This window comes from Pleurodeles waltl, chromosome 8, assembly GCF_031143425.1.
Source record: "Pleurodeles waltl isolate 20211129_DDA chromosome 8, aPleWal1.hap1.20221129, whole genome shotgun sequence".
Lineage (NCBI taxonomy): Eukaryota > Metazoa > Chordata > Amphibia > Caudata > Salamandridae > Pleurodeles > Pleurodeles waltl.
The window spans coordinates 1,404,287,046-1,404,307,911 of NC_090447.1; the positions used below are offsets into that span (position 1 = coordinate 1,404,287,046).

A 20,866-nucleotide genomic window follows, 5' to 3' on the forward strand; every position below is an offset into this window, starting at 1 on the left:
TTCCCAGTCATTCATTATCCTGATGCTGCTGGGGTAGTAATGCATTCTTATTATTAAAGTCAGTGCTAAGCACTGTGTTCTGTTCTGAATCCTGAGTTTGTGCTTCTATGGACCAAGCACTCTTTAAAAAAAATACCTAGTGGTATGGATGACATGTGAATTCTACTGCTTGTAGTCCCTTTTGCCTTATGTAACATTTTATATTCACTGATTTACACAAGTATGATTCCTCGTTTCTGTGTGTGTGTGTGTGTGTGTGTGTGTGTGAGATGTAAAGTGCTCCATCACCCTATGCTGTTAACAGAGTTGCAATAAAACAAATGAAATACATGTGACATAGGGGCTATGGAGAGATGAGGCACTGTTGGAGGGTGATAGTTAGAGAATCATTGAAGCGCCCCAACAAATATTGTCATTTACTGTGCTTTAAAAGCTAATGCAATTGAATATATAGTGGCAAATGTATTGTAGAATACACCATATTTTCCAAAATTATTTTTTGGAGGGTATGAATCCCCCGAACCCCTGCTTTGTAGTGTCGTTACATTCTCTATGTACCGCAAAGGGGGTGGTCTGACAAAAATTGCCAGGGCTTCTTTGGGTTCCCTGGCAGCAGCAGAAGCCTCGTACCGCTAAATTGACCACGGTATACATACATGACCCCATTCAGGTTGTCTTCCGTCTAATATTGATTCTGCTTCAATAGACACGAATTGTAGAAATACATTCTCCAGAAAGTTTTTTTTTTTTTATCTTCCTCTTTCCTTTTCTAAAATGTTGGCATGTATGTGTTTGCATTTATGTGAAAAATCTGTCTCTGATCTTATGTTCCTAATAAATAAATACCGAAATCACTTGGGAAATGTAGAATCTGACCTGAGGATTCAGCTTTTCGAAATAAAACCAAACACTGAAAAGTTAGTTGCCGAGATGCAGCACCAACCGTCCCATTAAAAGTTTAACATTTTTGCATATTTTTTCAATAGAAAATAATAGAATCTTTAGTTAATTGAGTATTTGTTTAGTATGTACTTTTTTGTATATTTTTTGCAAGTTACTACTTTAATGTTTGAAATTTAGATTGTACAAATTGCTTGGGGGTCCCTGGCTTGCAATGTTGCTTCCAGGGGTCCCCCAAGGAATCACTAAGATAGGTCTGTAATTCTCTGGCTTGTCAGGATTTGAAGAGATTTAGTAATAGACTCATGCCTCTCAACAGATGTTTTCTCAGAGTGAACAGGGTGTTTAGTTCATATCAAAATAGCTATCTGTGTACTGACCCTTCTCAAGAGAATAAGGAGTGTAGGTAGAAGGATCTATGCAAGCACTGGGGCATCTGTTATCACACTTTGACAGTCCGCAGATGATGTATGGTTCAGTTTCAGGAGAGACGGGGCTCCGTTTCTTATAAGTGGATACATGCCGAATGATTCTTTTTTTTATGACAACATAGCTTCTCGTTGAGACATCTCTTTGCGGTGAGAGCTAGGTGTGAAAAGCTTTACTGAGAGAGTCATACCTCTCTAAACATGTTTTGTCTGCAGGAATAGGGTTTTCGGCTCAGTACAATAAGCCCACCCTCTCTAATAATTCCTCTGAGTAAAATAGTCTCTGTAGAAGCATTGAGAGATGAAGTAGGCTCTGTGCACTATATTGCGGCATGCTTTGCAAGGTGCATCGTACAGTTTGATCAAACAGTGATTCGATCTCATACTACTCTGTAACAGCAGTTTCTCTAAGTGACAGTTCAACAGAGAGCTAATGTTTTGTGTAGAAGACGTTTGAGAACTAGTATTGCCTATGTTACATAGGTTTATAAACAGCATTGTGCCTCCCGATATATCTGAACAGAATAATGGGTGTTTGTAAAAGGCCTCTGTGCTTATAAATTTTGTAATAGAGGTGATGGGGGATAATAAAGTTTGATGCAAAAGTAAACTTTATAATTAAATTCTATACAGATTGAATGGCTCACTTTTATAACATTCCCACTTAGTGATAGGTCTGTTGAAGGTAAAGGTTAGAAGTAAAAGTGTTTAGTGAGTAATTAATCTGTGCTCAAAGGCATCTCTTCTGACAGAATATGGTGTACGAATTGGATTACAGACAGCAAGGTCTCTACTGATACCTCTGAAGAGTAAAGCGTTAATGTAGAAGGTTTTAGATAAACACTATGCCTTCTATGAAATGTAAACCATGTACATTTTACTTGAAGTAGTGTTCCATTAAAAAGTAACTACTGCTAAATCAAGTCCATACAAAGTGATGGGTTGAGTTTTACAAGAGCATACCATATTTCCTAAGACTCCTCTAAAAGTTAAGCAGTACCAGTTGAATGTTACTAAGTGGCCTTTTTACTGAGACTTCTCCACATGTTAAATGATGGGTGTAAAAGACTTGTTAGAAAGCCGTCCCTCTACAAAGTCCTTTTTCTGTCACTGAGCCAAGTGTATAATTGCTTTATAAAACACAATATTATATGATTACAGCCAAGAACAAAACACATTTCAAGAGTGTGCACATTAAGTACAATTTGACAAATCCTTGAGTGTTCATCATACAACTTTATAGGCTATGAATGCTTCACTTTAATTTCAACAGGCAGTCTCTACAAAACATCTTTGTACAGGCTGAAACCTCTGCGGTAAACAGTTTAGTAATTAATTCATTCGTTACGCAAATATATTTTGTCTGAGTGAGGTGCATGTAGGATACAATTCACTTGTATACGTTGAACTCTATTTAGGACACTCACTGTCTATACCAGTGGTCTTCAAACTTTTTAATGCTGCCCCCACCTCCAGCTGAACAATAAAATCATTGCCCTCCCCTTCAGAATTCTTCACAAATAATTTATAAAGATGGCATTGTTTAAAAACGTCTTGACTTATTTGGTCATTACAGTTAAGTACTGTTACCTTTTTGAAAATGCAATAACATGTTTCTGCTTAAAACAGAGCACTATTATCTGTATAATGCTTCTTTTGAAAAAAGAGAGGGACTGGGAGAGTTGTGGTCCAGTGTACAGTCTCCCAAGACCTAGATATGTTCAATAGAAATACTACACTGTTCCAATACAGATACATGCAGGGAGAGGAAGTGTCAGTATTGTCAGGAGAGCCCTCAAGCATCCAACTAGAATGCTAAGCATCATCATTGGGTAATCTCCTCGTCAGACCAGCACTGCAATGTCTGGCGGGCCACCCCACACAAGGTGGTGGCACTCAGCCGAAAATAATATAGCAGAAATAGTGAGGTCTGCAGAAAGTACTGACAAAGAGAAAGAAATAAGGAGAGACAAAAAAGTTAAAATTGACTCTGAGCCTCAGGCATCATAATTTAATAACTCAGAAAAAGGATCAGACCAAGATTAAAAAAGGAAACAAGAGGAGTTAATACGGGGAGTAATGTCCCACTGTACTCCTATGGAAAGGAAAAAAAGTGATGTACCTAGTCCTAACACAGTGTGGTCAACATGTTTTGCGCCTCGGCGGTCAAAAAGTGACCCCTTGGCGCTTCATCAGGACCGTAATGACTACTTCTCCTTGTTATACAGAAAAAGCTAAGTGCTGGAAAGTCACTTACTGATCGAAGACTACTTGTCACCATCAATTGGTCAGTAGGTCGCCCTGCATGTAAAAAGAAAAAGACATACATTGGTGTCTACAAAGTGAAGGAAAAGTGAAAAACGCAGTCACCCCGTAACAAAATGTGACACAATGAACAAGACACAGATGGCTTACCATCCCATAGTAGAGAAAGGGCATCTTAGGAACGCGCAAGCCTCAAACCAAAGGAGCTAAACTTGGTGTAGAAAAATAATGTTGTAATGCATAGCTAGAATCCATAATCGTAAACAGATCAAATGTAGTTTATAAGTACACCATGTACATGAAGTCACTAAGTCAGACTCCAAAACGAGTCTCAACTGTGTTAACGTGCCTCTAGCTGTCAATGTAAACGTAGATATAAGCACCATGCCACAGAAAATGATTAGGCTTTGTTGAAAAACGTAAGGTTGCAATGTGATTTAGCTGAAAAAATGAAAAAAAACATATGTCAAGGCCATTAAATCACCAGTAAATGCTGCTCACACCGGTGCTGGAACATAGAGATTCAAGTTCTCTGCCAAGTAAACGAGTCGCTAATAAATAAATAAACAAACCAGTATAGCCAAATAGGTACACATCGGATGCGAAAGGAGATTGTGACTGAGCCGGCAAAGACCTGTCTGTTGGTGATGGGTCTGCAAATTAAGGTGTGAAAAGGGGCTTACCTCTCTGGTCAGAACTCTCCTTAGGATGACAGATGTACAGGTAAGATGTGGGAATGAAGATACCGCTATGCTAGCAATTATAGAGACTAGGGTATGGAGACACACAGCCTTCCCAGCTCAACATCTTGCCAGAGTAACACATCTGGTAAGTAGGTTGTTGGTAGAGTCTGATCTCTCTGCTGATACCTCTCTTCATGGTGATGAATGCCCATAGTAGAGTATAAAAGGGAGTGTCCTCTTTGTTGACAACTATTTCTTGAACAACTGGTGTACGTATTTGAATGTGGGAACATATTCCCCTCTTTCAGACTCCTCCCAATAGGGATAGCCATACGTAATAGGGTGTGCATATGGACAAACCTGCTGATTAACCTTATTGTCAGAGTCACAGGCATGTATAGTAACGTAAACAACAACTGCCCTCTTCACTGTCGCATAACCACCACCTGATGGGAGTGCATAGTACAGTATAAAGATGCATTGTCCTCTGTGCCAATACCTCTCTCTTGTATCAGATGTTCCTATACTACAGTGTGGACTAGGACTGATTACTCTATTGACACCTCACTGTTGAATGACAAGTCACCATAGTTGCTCAGTGAAATAATTGGCTTCTCCATTAGCAAGTCTCTGTAGCATAAGACATGCATATTACCATAAAGATAAATATACATACAACACAATATTTACAGCTGCTGAAATGGGACTGCCAGTTTTAGTCAATATTGCAGTATTGTAATAACATTTACATTTATAATAACTACGCGTACTCCATAAGCCAGTCCTTTTTAAAAAGAAGTTGTGAGTAAAGGGTGTATAGTTACATACAGACTGTAGTTATTGTGTGAAGATGTCTTCTTATTGGTGAATGCATATCTGTCACCCTCTTGACTTTTTAAAACCATGGGCCATATGAAGTCTTTAAGAGGGTGATCCCATTGAAGTGATTAGTGTGTGAACTCTTATTTTGGAGATTGTTAAAGTCTGTGGTGGCATTTTGTTTGTTAGGTGGTTGAATATCCGTACAAAGAGGGAAACTTCCACCAAATGTGGGAGCTATGTGTCCATGTTGTCAAAGGTAATTTCCATTATCACTTAGTGATAGGAAATTGAGCACAAGTGTAGCTTGTTGAAATACTTCAACTCCACAAACCATATAGGACGCTGTCACAGTGACTACATGATGTCATCCTTGATGTTATCAACATCACTGAAGTCACCTAGCATGTCATGAGTGATGTAATATATGAGGTCATAAGCAGTGCATGATGGGGTGCAAGTTATAGTTAATTGCCTAAACTACAACCCATTTCATTGGTATTTGGGTTTAACGTTAGCTCTCATTTCCACACATAACTATAACATCCCTTTCACTTTTTTTTTTCAGTAACTTTCTTTTTTCAATTTTTCATATTCTGAATTGTCCAAGCACTTATCCCTCTGCGAACACCCAACATGCTGTGCACGGCCTTAGGCTGTGGATGAAAGGGGGTTGGTTGCAAATCCAGGCGCTATGCACAATCATTCTCTGGCACCTAGCCTTGCTGTGCATGGCCAAAGGCCACAGCAAGGCCCTGCACCCAACCTTCGGCAGCCTCCAACCAGATGCAGTGGGACTTGGCAACTGGGCCTGCACCCCATCTTCTGCTTGGGTCCCGGTGCAGGCGGCCAGGCACTGCAGTGCATAATTGTATAGCATGGGTTGCCCGTAGGTCTTTGCCATGCCCTATAGTTCTCTGTACATTGGTATCCAACCCCTGCAGAGCACCAAGTAGATTTAACAAAATATTTACTGTTTTACTACAAGGCAGTAAATTTATTTAGGTTGAGCATAGCAGCTCGCAAGCGCTGCTTTTCGATATGTTGTAATCTATTCTGTGGGCTTTAGACATGCCCATCTCCCGCCCACCACTTTCATTCGTTTCTGGACTCGCCTTTCAACAACCCCTTGATGTCATTGATAAATGCTTTACCTTTGTCCTGCCTTGAGGCTCTCTTTTGTTACGCCCTGCAGACTGACCCCATAAAATGGATTATTGCACGATTGCCGATATAATTTGAGGAGGGCAAACTACTTTTTTCTTGTCTCTCCCCTTCGTGCTCCATGGCTTTTAAAAAAAATAAAATAAAAAAAATAACCTTGTAATTGGTAAATGCTTACCTAAATAAAAACACAGAAATCATCAAAACGTCTCTCTTGGCACAGTGGGAAAGCCGGTACTAAAATATTCACTGCACTTGGGAAACTCACCCGTAATGCTTTGCAAGCATTCTTATTCAAATTCTTTTTTTTACCATAACTCAGCCTGTGGTGGTACTAGCACAATAAGATCACCACCAAAATGTTCAGCACAACACTCTTTCTGTCTAGGTCATCTCTGGGTCCCTACACTAGGTTAATGGGGACCCCAAAATAATAACCCCTCCCACCATTCAAAAGCTCTCTTATAGCATGAACTTTTGTTTTGCAGCTAGGAGTATTTTGTTTTTTATAGGCCTTATTTGTAATATCATTGCAGCAGGCTTGCTAGCCCTGAAAATATGTAATACACTATGTCCTCCAAGGGCCAAATATATGGTTGCACTGCGTTACTTTCTGCCATTTTGTTTTCATGTGATTATGCGCCCTAGGGGCTAACTATATGGTTACATGACCTTGTTTCTTGGAAATGCTATGTTTATAGTTGTGTCCTCTAGGAGGCTGTTCTGAGCATTACAGTCGACATACTACAATATTCGCGCCCTTGGAAACTCGCCCCATAGTACTTTGCAGGGCATTCCTTTTATAAAACATGTTTGCTCATAACTCAGCCTGTGGTGGTCCTAGGAAAATGGGACCACCTTCAACACATTCACCACAACAAGCTCTTTCTGTCTTGAGTATTGCTGGGTCCCCACACTAGGTTAGTTGGGACCCTAAAATAACAACCCATCCCACCATTTAATGTATTTCTATGCTCTCTTATGGCTGGAACTTTTGTTTTGCATTTGGGAGTAGTTTGTGTTTTAATTTCCTTGTTTGCAAAAATATTCCAGTAGGCCTACTAGTCCTTTAGTTAATTGCAGGGCCATTGGAATTGTGTGTCAGGAAGAACCAAATTATGCAGCAGAGTTGACCAATTTATGTAGCAAAAAAGTATAGTTATACATAAACAACGCCAAGAGCTTCAGCTCTAATAAATAGTAGACCTATTGCATTGCAAATGCTTGTTACTGTAAGGGAGCTGTTAAGCAACGAAGAAGCCTGAAGGAATTTGTATTTGTGGAATGAAGTGGAAAGTGCATGCTCTACTTATGCAGATGTCTCCCTCAAGCACTTTTTAGCCCCATTATAAAGACATTATGCCTCAAATGACAAAAAACCCATACCTTCCCTCACATTTTTAACCTGCCAGTTTCATACCCGCATTAACATATCAATGCTCATTTACTTCTATCTGCTGTTCAGGAATGGCTTAAATTCAACAATTCTTATTCCAACAAAATTGCATTTAGAAGTGCCTCACTTTTGTCTTGAACTGCTAGCACTCTAGTTGTTTATTAGAACTCAGTGGTGAAGCTGGAGATAATCACTAGTGCAGAGGTTCCCAACCTGTGGTCCGGGGACCCCTGGGGGTCCACAAAGCCTCCTCAGGGGGTCCGTGAGTGCTTAGAAAATTAACTAATATTAACAGATTAATAAAGTGTATACAAATAAAGTAACTAAATGTACAATTGAACATTTTAAAACTTACTTTAAATGTCAAGGAATATGAAACTGGAGGGTAAAAATTAGATTTGTATTAACAGCTTCATTTGTGTGAGCAGTGCAGGTGCATCAAACAAAATGTAGTATGGACAATATGTGGCTTCAGTTGAATTTAGAAAAGTTCCAACCTTCCTATTAAAATAAATTAAAAAAAATATTTGTTTGGAAGATAAATAAATTGTGTGATAATTTGTGTATGTGTTTGATGGATGGCATGTTTCTGTATGTTTTGTGTATTGTTTTGCATTTCAAATCATGAACAATGTTTAGGCCTGTGTCCCTGACTTCCAGTAATGACTCAGTGCGGTCCCCGGACTCCAATAATGATTCACTGGGGGTCCTCGGATTCCAAGAGCAATAAAGTGGGGGTCCACAGAAGTCAGAAGGTTGGGAACCACTGCACTAGTGAATTAAATAACAGACTGTTGCTGGAAGTAAATGTTTAACTCTGCATGTCAGAATGTTTTACCAACATGATAAGAAATATGTTTAAGAACTCTGTAAATGTGTCCTGATTTTAGCTCTCTAGAGCAATAACCATATTTTTTATGACTCATTGTGTTAATTTGGTGCTGTATCCTCTGTAAGAAATGCTTTCTGTTTTATAGCTTTGCTTCCGTGTGCTAGACTTTTGTCATAAATACAGCTCGTTGCTCATTAGAACTTTATAGTGAAGCTGCAGTAGAACATTGGGGGATCAATGGACAGGCTGCTGCTGTTGAAAAACTACATTTCTTACTCAGAAATCAGAAATAGTTCTCACATGACTGAGGAAAATAGTGTGAACGTATAGAAAATGTGCTCTCATATTAGCTTCTGGAGCACCGTTTATAACCGCTATGAGAAGTTTATCAAATCCTTGTAGAAGACTAGCATAGTTTCACAGCATGAAATCAACTTAAAACGCATCACAGTTGCTAAAATGAATGATACCATCAATAAACAATTTATTTTGTGACTGAAATCTATTATCACCCTTAATCTGTTACTTTATGTGACCTTTCAAATCAGGCTTTCACTAATGTGCTTTCCAATGAGAACCATGCCCGAGTCCTTTAGTGTCTGCAACAACATGTTGTCAGTTTCATGGTCAGCAAATCAAGGGGGTGGGGGGATTCTCATTGAGACCTGTTTGCTTTGCCAATATTTTTTTTGGATGTGTTCTTTTCTCTTGCGTATGTTGTGTTTGACTGCCGCAAGAACGCTGAAGGGACAGATTTTGTTTTAATGAAATCTTGAAACTTTAGTTGTGCAATAACTTTCGTCAGATTGCGTCTTACATTTTGTCCATTTTACAGTCATTTGAATGCTTACGACTGTGTTTGGGTATATCGGTCGGTTTCTTTATTTAATGTGGTTGATTCAATGCCTTCAACAAGTTCCTATGGTGTAGCTTTTGTGGTTTAGCAAATTACTTGCTAATCAGAAAATTTTTCAATACACTAAGATAACAAACTTGACTGACCTCGGTGAACGAAACCGTTTCATATGCACTTTTTTATGGACTCCCCTTTTGTTTCAGGGCTCTGGCTGATTTGAACAACGATGGCAGAATGGACAAGCTGGAATTTTCCATAGCCATGAAACTGATCAAACTTAAACTTCAAGGTTATCAACTCCCTTCCTCTTTGCCCCATGTCATGAAACAGCCATCGATTGCCATTCCATCAGGATACGGTTAGTTCACTTCAAAGTACTGGTTTAATTTTCTAATTGGTTGAATTATAGGTTTTAGAAGAAACAAACTTGAAGGCATGGTATGTGCAGTACCTGTAGGCCTTTGGGTCCGGCATAGCTGAGCTAAAGGTCATGTCCTGTGAATGCTACCAAGTCACTGTAGGTACTGAACACATAGCATAGTCACAGGTCATGCCCAGTGGGCATAGCCGACATGGGTTTGGGTAGCACAAGGTATCTACAGTTTGGCTGTGTGTGTTATATGATGATACACCACATGAAGGAAGGTTTCAAGTTATTGCTTCAGTTGGATAACATGTTGATTCTGGATTTATTTATGAATTACTGTAGTCTTAGAATTAGAATGTCCTGAAGAAGTTCACTGTTGTGAATTAAATGCATTGGCTGAGGTTGCAACAATTCAAATATGAACATTGGAAAAAATAAACAAAAATAGAAAATAATTGCAAAATAAACAAGGGAATTGGATAATTTGATTGTACTTTTGATTTTCGGGTGCACCAGCAGATTTATAAATGTGTTACTTGCATTGCAGAGGTAGCTAGAAACGGCTGATACCATTAGTGTATTCACCATACATAACGTTTGGGACCAGGGCGGTGATAGCTGGTTTACCTGCCACTTTTTGTAATTGTATGGTATATATATCTTAGACCAAGTTTGGGACCAGTCTTGGCTAACATCAGAATCAATTTAATAATAGTGGCATTCCGTCCTTCCTTGTTACAGTCTAAAATACTGGCTATTTTTGTATTCACTGTTCCATTTAATATTTGTGTACAGTGATTGTACTAATGTTCGCTGTACATAAAGATGTTCATTGTTTCCTTTTGTAATGTTATACGTGATATAAATAGTCATCCAAGCTCTGAAATGTGTTTTACTCATTGGGGCGTATTACATTGTTGTTTTTTTTAAAGGCTGTAATAACATATTCATTAGTTATTTTAGAGTTCATACACATTTTTTTTAAATAAGGGTGTATCCGCCGTTGGAATAATTTGCACAATTTGCTCAACAAACACTAAAGAAAAACAGGTTAATGAAAGTTTGAAAATGTGTCCTCTGGACTTAAAGAATCCTAAGGTGTAAGAAAAAGAATAGAGACTGGAGAAATTCTTGTTGTAACCTAGAAGAAAGAAAACACTCTGAGTTATATTGTACTATAAGGGCGTACAGTTAAGTCAAGATGTGGCACTAGGTTAAATAAATAGATCAATCACTGTCAACGGTAGGGTATGAAATGTTTTGGGGAAATCTGTCAGTTTTGCGGGTTTAGTGGTTTTATCTACATGATTCCTTTACAAGTGGCAGGGTGAGAAACCCTTTATCATCTTCTCAGAAGCAATGCAGTCTGTCCTTGTTTTTTTCAGTAGTCAATCCCTTTTAGTTCAGGGTGTTTCAAATCTGCTTTACATAGGTAGGTCTGAGAATGGGGGCGGTGATTAATAAGGTTTTGTATATGACCATTTAGGCTTTTCAATCAAGGGGCGATATTGAGGAAAGATATACACACTCAAAAGGGATACTTTGTCAATGGTGAGCAACATGTAGTTGGCTTTTTTGTATTTGAGCTGGGCTTGCCTGGAGTTGCTGTTAATTTTAAAACATTTTAGCAACCTATTTTTTAATGCATTCATTATATTTTCACTACACATACGCGTGTCGGGGGCTGATGTATCCTTGTTTTTTGCAGCATGATGCCTTTCATCAGTGCCCTTCACATTCAAGCTGTTAAATTTGTGTTCAAATACCCTGTCAACTTAACTGTAATTTATGCATGAGCTTTCTGCTTAAGTTTTACTTGTTAAAACACTAAACTAGTCCTCATTAAAAACATTTAGGTCTGTACAAATAATGGGAGATTGCTAAGTTCAAAATGATTCACCTATATTAGGTGCGTTCCATTCGCATCCATCCTGTAATTAGTCGTTTGTGTTTGTCTGCAGGTATTGCTAGTATGCCTCCTCTTGCAACTGTAGCTCCAGTGCCAATGCCACCTATTACAGTCGTAGGAATGTCCCCACCCTTAGTGTCGTCTCTGCCAGCAGCAGCAGTACCGCCTTTGGCCAATGGAACTCCTGCTGTTATTCAACCTTTGCCTGCTTTCGCTCTTCCTGGTAGGCACTATAGCATTCATATTATATTGGGTAATTTTTCACAAATGTGGTTTCTTTTTTAAGTAAGAGTAAGTTGATTATAGCTGTGGATCTCAGAGACTTGTGTACAATGTAGGTTATTGTCTTTAAAATCTGGCTTACCCTTTGAGGTGGCAGGGTAAGTATGTTATGTTGTTTCTGTTTTGTTACTCTTATTTAAGTCTAATATAGAACTCAGTAAATACTGTCTAAACCTCTGACCCAACCCAATAAAGTTAATGACTAGTCTGAGTATTTCAAAGTAAAAGGTGTTGGTAGATCAGTAGTAACTTGCATATTCCCCAAAGTTCATCCGCTTTACCTTATGGGGCACTTGGGTTCCTTCTGTTAGACTACGCTCACAATAGTGTAGAACCTGATATAAGAAAAGGTGAGCAGTTCTTAGCTCAAGACTGTTGGCACAAATGCTGTCACTCCTGGTCGACCTCAACCTTTGTCTCTAGGGTTAGTTGGAGTTTGCCTAATAGTTTGCCTGCCTCATAAACCAAGGGATGTCCTACTCTTCTCTGACGGAAGACCACCTCCCATAGTTGGGGATCCTGTTAGGTAGGTGGGAATCTCTGCTGAAGTCACTGAAGATATGCTGAGCAGATGCCTTGTTTAATGCAGGGGTTTGTTACTGAAAAATAAACACAAATAGGCATAACGTGCTCAGCGTATTTTCTCTATTTGGGGGAAGTAGGGGGTAATTTATTTGTTTTCCTTAATAAGGCAAACGTTCTGAAGTACTTTGATTGACCAGCCATCATTCAAAGGTTTCTGCTAGTCAAACCAGTGAAGCCTCCAAAATTGGAAACCTGGTGTTTCCTGTGACTCTAAACAGAGAGTGTGAACCATACGTTCGGTGCACAGAACACCTACTGCTTTTGGGAAGTTGTCCAACATAAGTCACACTGTAAATGAGGCCCTCAGTCTCTACACAGCAGAACTTTGTGAATGTTTTTGCAGGCATCCAAGCAGCTTTGCAGACATTTAGCAAAGGAGTATTTCCAAAAACATAATGACTTGTATTTATCACCAAAAAAGGAAATTGCATTTATAACAAAACATTCAGTTCACCTACCTTCCCCATTATTTCATCCCCCAATACCTTTTTGTTTAAAGGCTATAAAAACCTTGAATTATTATTTGAAGAATAGCTCTGTTTTAAAATGTGAATGTAAAGTAACTTAGAAAGGAGGGAATTGCCCCATTACTGAAGGACCCCCGAGTCAGCCCAAAAACACAATCCTTAAATGTAGTAATCATTCTGCATTGAATGATCCAGTGTGATAGTCCTAAATGTAGAATAGTCCTGCCAGCTTGTAGGACACCGAACACTTCTGTTTTATCAAGCAAAAGTATATCTTATGTCTTGAACTGCACGTAGACGCTGTAATATTTTAAGAGCAGATCGAACCTTTATACTATAAATGGGTCAGCTTTAACTAAATGTTTTCTTTTTTCAAATTGTTTTCTCCCCTACAAAAACGCAGCATCTGACTGAAACTGTGCAAACCTCTAAACTCCATTATGACAGGGAGGAAACGAAGAAAAAGGGGCTTACAGGTTGAAAATACACAAGGTTGAAACATATGCAGAGCTCCTTTAGCTCCTCTCCTTTGCTGCTCGGCCTCCGCTAATCCCTCCCAATTCCCCCTCCCACTTTGTGCTAAGCCTCTGTTATTGGGCTATTTGGGGTAGTTCACACTTAAGCCTCCATAACCTTTTGTTCACATTAGCTATCTATGCCAAATTTACATCCTTTTTATCCGACATCCTTTGTATTCTGAAGGTACCCAGGGTTTGTGGATTCCTCTGGAGGGGACCGAGAAATATGCCAAAATATAGATACATTTTGTTTAATTGGGAAAAATGGGAAACAAGTGCTGCAGAGGAAAGTATTTTTTGTTGTTGCTGCAAATGGCACCACTGAAAGGCTTGTAGTGCTAAAATCACCATCTTTCCAGCTATCAGGTAGAGGCAGACTTGAGGAAATCATTTTTTACCACAGTTTTGGCACTTTATAGGCAGATCACCCATTTTTCCTATTGTTTGTGCTTTCAACCTCCTTCCAGTTTGTGGTAGAAACTGGTGTGAAACCCATGGTTGATCCCGGAAAGCTATGCATTTCTGAAACCTAGACAAAATTCTGAGTTTAGCAAGAAGTCATATGTGTAGTTTCTTCATGGTTTTCCCAAAGAAAATAAGTGTTGAAATTAAAAAAAAATATTGAAAAAAATGCAATTTTTGACAGTGTGTTCATTTGTAACTTTGTGGCACGATAGCTTATTTATAAAATGAATGTCATTACATCTGCTAGACCCTTCTACTTACGGGGATATGTAGGATTTGTTGATTTTCCAAGGTAGCCAGAACCAATAATAGCTGCACCTTGCAAACGTTTTTTCATTGTGTACCGGCTATACAGCAGTTCGTATGAAAAAATATAAATAGTGAAAAAGGGTAACAAGGAAACCTGTGTCTTTCTGATGTGGGCACAAGATATGGAGTTTAGAAGCAGTGGTTATATTTGCACATCTCTAAATTTGTGAGCATCCATACTAACATGCAATAAAGGGCATTTCTCTAAATGGCTTCTTTCTTGCACACTGTTTTAGATTTGGAAGGCGCAACTGCAGAGAAATACTAGTGGCAATAACACTTGTTCTTCTATTCTGTACTTCCCTAAGTTTCCAGATTAAAAATGGTCCCTCACTTGTGTAGGTGGGCCTAGTGCTTGTGACAGGAAACTGCCCAAAACGTAACATGAACACATCATGTTTTTCCAATGAAAACTGACCCTTTTTTGCAGTGTGCCAAGTTGTGGATTTTGGGCCCTGACTCAGACGCACCTAGGGAAACCTAGGAAACCTATACATTTTTTAAAACTAAACACCTAGAGGAATCCAGAATGGAGTGACTTTTGTGGCTCCCACTACGTTGTATTACCCAGACCTTTGCAAATCTCAAACTTTGACTAAAAAGCACATTTTCCTCACATTTCTGTGGTGGAAAGTTCTGCAATCTGCAGGTAGGCTGAAACTTCCTTCCACGCAGCATTTCCCCTAATTCCATAAAAAGGATACCTCACTTGTTTGGCTGGGCCTAGTGTCTGTAACAGAACAAATCAAACCAAGGTTTTGTGAGGACTTCCTTTGACGTTAGTTTGATCCTTTCCTGTTGCGGGCACTAGGCCCAGCCACACAAGTGTAGCAGCATTTTTATTGAGACAAGTGGGGAAAGGCTGGGTGGTAGGAATGTTAAGTTTTTCCTTTTTATGTAGAAGATTATGGCACAGCAATGCAAGGAAAATGTGTGATTTTATTCACATTTTGAGGTTTGCAGGACATTGTTGGAAAGAAAACGTGTTGGGATCCACGAGGGGCACACCACCCCGTACTCACCTGGGTGTCTAGTTTCTGAAAATATCTAGAGTTGGTAGATTTTCCCTAGAGACAATGTACACCCGGTCAGCGAAAGACAAATATTACTGCAGAAGCATCTATTCTCAAGTACACACATTCTAGTTGGATTTGGCACAAGGTTAAGTGAAAGATCAAAAATGTAATTTTATGAACAAGCGATTTCACAAAAATTAAATGCACTGTACATAAGTGAAAGGTCAAAAAATTGACCCAATGACTCACAGCTCATGAGCTGTACAGCCACGACAAGCCTCCAACCACTTTACAGGCCTTTCACACACTTTTCATGCATAACACACAAAAGATGGTTCACACCACCAGCCGCGGCCCCAGCACATTACAACATTCACACCAGAAAACAATGCCATTCAAGGGCCCATCACTTTTATCCACCCACTTGACTGACACCGCAATCACACTGGCTGCCTGCTGACCAAATGTGTGGACTGGCATTTGGCTTGCAGTGTGTAGTGACCAGAAGCAAGGCACTTAAAACGCACTGCCAGCCAAGCGCCAGTCCACGCACACTGCCAGCCAAACGCCAGTCCACACACATGCTGCCAGCCAAGCACCAGTCCATACATACCGCCATCAAATTTTTTTTTAACAAAAAAGAAAACAAGCCAATTGGAAGTAGATGAAAAACTATAACTACAAACATAAGAGCTCTAAATACATCACTCTAATGCTAACCGTGAAATATGAACAAAACATATAAAAGATACAGTCAGTTTGATTTTAGGCTCACAGTTGTGTTGCGTGTGGTCCAATTTATTACACGCGGTCACACATAGACCAGGAGTAGGACACTGAGGGCAGTACATACGACTCGCCTTCTGCACGCTTTTTCGGACACAGACTTTTCATCTCCTTCAGGGAGAGCTTTTTTTTTTTTCCCTTTCCTTTTCCTTTTCTGGAAAGTGGCGATCTTTCTTTCAAACTAGCGTCATTCTCCACCACTCCAACTCTAGGAACACTTACCTGCTCCACTACAACAAGGCTGGCTATCACACACTGCTGAAACTGAACAAAAGCCATCTTCGGATCTGGAGAACAATCCTTGACTACAACAAAAGCATTGAAGGTTGCCAAATGAAACAAATGGACAGTCAACTTCTTATACCGAATGTTTTACTTACAAAGAGCGCTGTAAGGCTCCAACCTTCAATCTACTCTATCTACACCACCCATGTGCTTATTGTAGTCTAAAATGCACACATCTTTGTGCACTTCAGTGACCTGACCCCAAACAGTCACAGATGAGTACATTCATCATGAATGATAGTCCGCATGTAGACATCTGTCCTGTCACTATGCAAGGCACTGCACTGTCCCCTCTGATGTTTTTGTTTACCTAAAGCTCCTTAGTGTCACCTTTAGGGTTAGAGTGGACTGTGCCACATGCAAAAGCATCAACTTTGAGCAATTCCTTGAACAATTGCACAGAAGTTATCTATGTATAAATAGTGCCCTTTGTTAAACAGTCCTCTCCCAAGTTCCCACACAATTTTCTCACTGACTGCAAAAGTGGACTGACAATCAGGGAGGTCAATAGTGGAATCCGTACTAGTGTAAGCCCTGAAATTATAGACGTATCCAGTACTAGTCTCAGACAACATATACATATTAATTCCATAACGTGCCCTCATGAAAGGAATGTGCTGCCTAAAAACCACACAGCCCTTGAACAAGACCAAAGACTGGAGCATAGATCTCTGAAAAGTGATCAGAGTGATGAAGGGCAGGCCGAATCTTGAAGCGACAGTCACAATCAAGGTGATTATGTGGCAATGCTGAAGCATTATTAGCATAATGCATCATCCGAAGCAAAAGCAAATACCAATCATGACTCATGGTGCCAGGAAATATAGCCGTTGCCATCAAAGAACTAGTGGACCAGCATGAAGACAGCAATGGCTTCCTTATCAAGTCCATCCAAAAAGTTAAACCAAGAACTTCAACTATGAGGCAAGGTTGATCCTGGAAGGAGAAGGTGGTCCCAGACACATCCATTCTGCTGGACATGGTGTCTGTTCTGTGGGGGTGCTCTTCAGGCGGATGCAGGGACAGCATCTTCAAAACCAGGCATAAAATGGGTCACAAACATTCACTGAATATACTAGTGGTTTCCAGTGTGTGTCTATCAATTGCTTTGTTATATTTTTAAGTTGGTCAGGGTTTACATAACATATATATTGTTTATGGTGTGTATAATTAGCATTAACTCACAATACTTTTATAATGTTAAATATACTGTAGTGGGTATATAAAAAGAGGCCCTTATTTGTCGCACTGCTTGAAGTAAAGGGGTCTCAACACGCAATGTGATGCCAGACCAAAATATCATTATCCGCCTTGACCCTGCGGATGTCTGCATACCCACCCCATCCCCAGGATATCTTGAGCTAGGCCTTCAGCGGGACCTGCTCCACCCCGACCTGCGCGGACATCTACCTAGGCTGACCGGCCTTCATATCCTATCTCCAGTCGAAATGGGCAGATGTGGCCCTCCTACAGGAGACAAATCTTGATGACATTGAATTGAGTAAATTGCACCAGGATTGGGTAGGGAGAACGATCTTCAGTAACTGCCCGAAACTGCAGATGTTGGGGGGCAGGATGCTCAGTAAGTGCGAAGTGACAATCCTGTTTAAAACATTACCCATTACTGTTACCAAAACATGGTCTGATCCCGAAGGGAGATAGGTGTTCGCCAAACTGAAGATCAGTGATAACTCGCTCAATGTGCCCCCTGGATCTAAACGCTTGTTCCTCCTCCAAATGAACCACCTCCTTGTTTTGATTGGGGCCTCCCGTTACCTCATAGGGGGTGACTGAAACCTAGCCTTGATAGGATTGGCCCCATAGATGCCAGCAATATCCCAGATAGGGCATTTCTGAGAGACGACCTCAGACCATGGACTGGTGGACCACTAGAGGCTTACGCACCTTGCAGGTAGATAATATACTTTTCTCTAGTCGGTGCACGGCACCCAGTCATGGTTGGACTATTCCCCATGTCCGGGACTCCTGGATCTTGGAATCTGCCCTTTCTGATCACGCTTCAGTCCTGCTATCTGTAGACATAGGCCTTACTACCTTGAGCCTCAAACTCTGGTGCTTAGCCATATACTGCTACCGTACATTTCAGGGCAACTCACAACTACAGACACATGTCTCCACCTACATGCAGGACAACAAAGGCTCTGTTTTCTCCCAGAGGGTACATTTGGCAGCTGCAAAGGCATTTATCCAAGGGAAAATGATGCTTGACGCAGCGCTAGCTAATAAACAAAAGATAGCTCGCCAAACAGAATTGGATGACATCTCAGTTGCACACAGCCCATCCCTCACTGGCAGTGCGCCAGCGTTTGGAGTAAGCTTGCATGGCTCTCAACTGACTGTATACATCTTAGGCAGGATACCCGTTGCAACGATTGCTGGGAAACCACTATGATCAGGGGGAAAAGGCTGGTTGACTCTCAGCAGCCCAACTCCGCCAATGGGAAGCGGCTCAAGCCATCCCCGCTATTTATTCCTAAACCGGTGAGCTCCTCACTCGACTGCAGCCTATTGTTAATGAGTTTGCAGCACTCTACCGATAATTGTATACTCCAGAAACAGTGGCTGGCTCTAACCAAATAGTAAACTTCCTGGAGGGCGTTCGCCTCCCCGCCTATTAAAGGAGGGCCAAGTCCTACTGGATAGGGAGATCAGTATGACTGAGATACAGCAGGCCAAATCTAAACTGCCATACCATAAGTCACCAGGGAAAGATGGCTTTCCTGCAGAATTTAACAAGTGGGCCAGTAAGGAGGTAGTTGACTCCATATACGAGGCCTTTGGAGGCAGCTATCGCCCCATCTCCCTCCTGAATGGGGATCAGAATTCTTGCCAGTATCCTGGCAGCCGGCCTACACAAAGTCATCCCGTCTTTAAAACATCATACCCAAGTAGGATTTGTTCTGGGACACACCTCCAGAAACCATCTCCATTTAGGATTTGTTCCGGGACAATCCTCCTAAAACCATCTCCATTTCCTCTCACATGCCCTATGGGAAGCCAGGGACTTGCCGGATGAAGCCTTAGCCCTGTCTCTTGACTCAGAGAAGGCGTTTGATAATATTGAATGGGGTTATTTGTTTGCAACACTACGGAAATTCGGGATGGGTGACCAATTTATCACAAAAGTATGCCTGTTGTATGACTGTCCTATGGCGCAGGTGAACTGCGGCGGCTTCCTATCTGACCCTTTCTGTTACAGAGAGGGATGAGGCAAGGCTGCCCCCTTTCGCCACTTCTTTCTGCTGGCAATGGAACCGCTAGCGGCTACCATCTGCCAATCTCCTCTCCTCACTGGGATACCTCTCTAAGGGGGTGTGTCCAAACTCTACTTATATGCAAACGATATCCTACTTACCTTAGCAGACCTGGGCCGTTCCATCCCGGCCTTACTAGAGATTATCGAAGGCTTCTCGATCCTATCCGGTTATCAGGTAAACTGAGACAAGAGTGAAGCGCTTCCCCCTCTCCACCATCACCATGTGGGTGGCGATATATGGCTTCCATTTTCTGTGGATGCCATCCAGTCTTAAATATCTGGGGATACTTGTTAATAGAAGATTGGAATGTATGATTGCGGACAACTTAAGCCCACTCATAGCATGTATGAAACTAGACTTCGAGAAGTGGTCCCATTTGGGTCTCTTCATGTGGAGCAGAGTACAAGCGGTGCGGATGGTCACACTGCTGCGCTTTACATGTGTTAGGCATGCTACCCCTCCAGGTGCCCCTCTTGACACTCCGATTAATAAATTCATAGATTTAAGCCTTTCTGTGAGGTTCCTCCCAGCCCTGTTTGTCACCTGCAAAGCTCATGTGGAGGCATGGGGCTCCGGTTGGTAGAGCATTACACTCTCGCTGTCCATCTCTCCCAACTAGCATATATGCTCCCTTAGGTACCGTACCCACTGCAATGGGTCTCCACTGAACAACTGTTACTCTTAAGCCGGGGCTGCTTTAGTCCCTTGTGCAGAGTCAGCGCCTACCACAGCCTTCTCAACATACATCCCTGTCTCCAGTTACGTGCCCTCTTTTGGGGCAATGACTGCCTTCGCATCGTAGAGGACACCCTCAACTGGGCGCAATGGAGCGCAGCCAATATTGAAAGCCTGGACCAGGTCGTCGCAGGCGGTGGACCTAAACCATTTGCATATCTACAAGAGGAATATGGCCTCTAATCCCAACAGGCGTGGCGATACCTGCAACTAAAGCATTGCCTGTGACGTTGCATGGGAGCTAGCCCCTGCACCCTCCAGACCTCACCTCTACTTTCCTGCCATAGGACCTGGTGCCGCTCCAAGGGCGTGATGTCAGACCTCTATGAAGGCCTTACACAACATCTTTTCTCGCAGCCCTTTTTTTGACAATCAACTCTCTAAGTGGCAGTCCCGTCTCCAGAAGGAGTTTGAAGAGGAGGACTGGACAGACATTATGGTGGCCCTGTTGGGGCACACGGGAAGCCCACCTGAAGTTTTGTCTATTTAAAATGATGCACGCTTGTTACTGGACCCCAGCG

The 20,866-nt window shown here is 41.2% G+C and overlaps 1 protein-coding gene across 3 annotated transcripts in view; it reads left to right on the top strand.

Annotated features, from left to right (window-relative positions):
* ITSN1 (intersectin 1) overlaps nucleotides 1-20,866 on the top strand; it is a 1,130,286-nt gene that overhangs the window by 137,933 nt on the left and 971,487 nt on the right. For all 3 annotated transcript variants that reach the window (XM_069202488.1, XM_069202489.1, XM_069202490.1), the window contains exons 5-6: nucleotides 9,547-9,701; nucleotides 11,672-11,842. In XM_069202488.1, coding sequence (XP_069058589.1) covers nucleotides 9,547-9,701; nucleotides 11,672-11,842 — 326 coding nt within the window. The remainder of the gene's footprint in view (nucleotides 1-9,546; nucleotides 9,702-11,671; nucleotides 11,843-20,866) is intronic.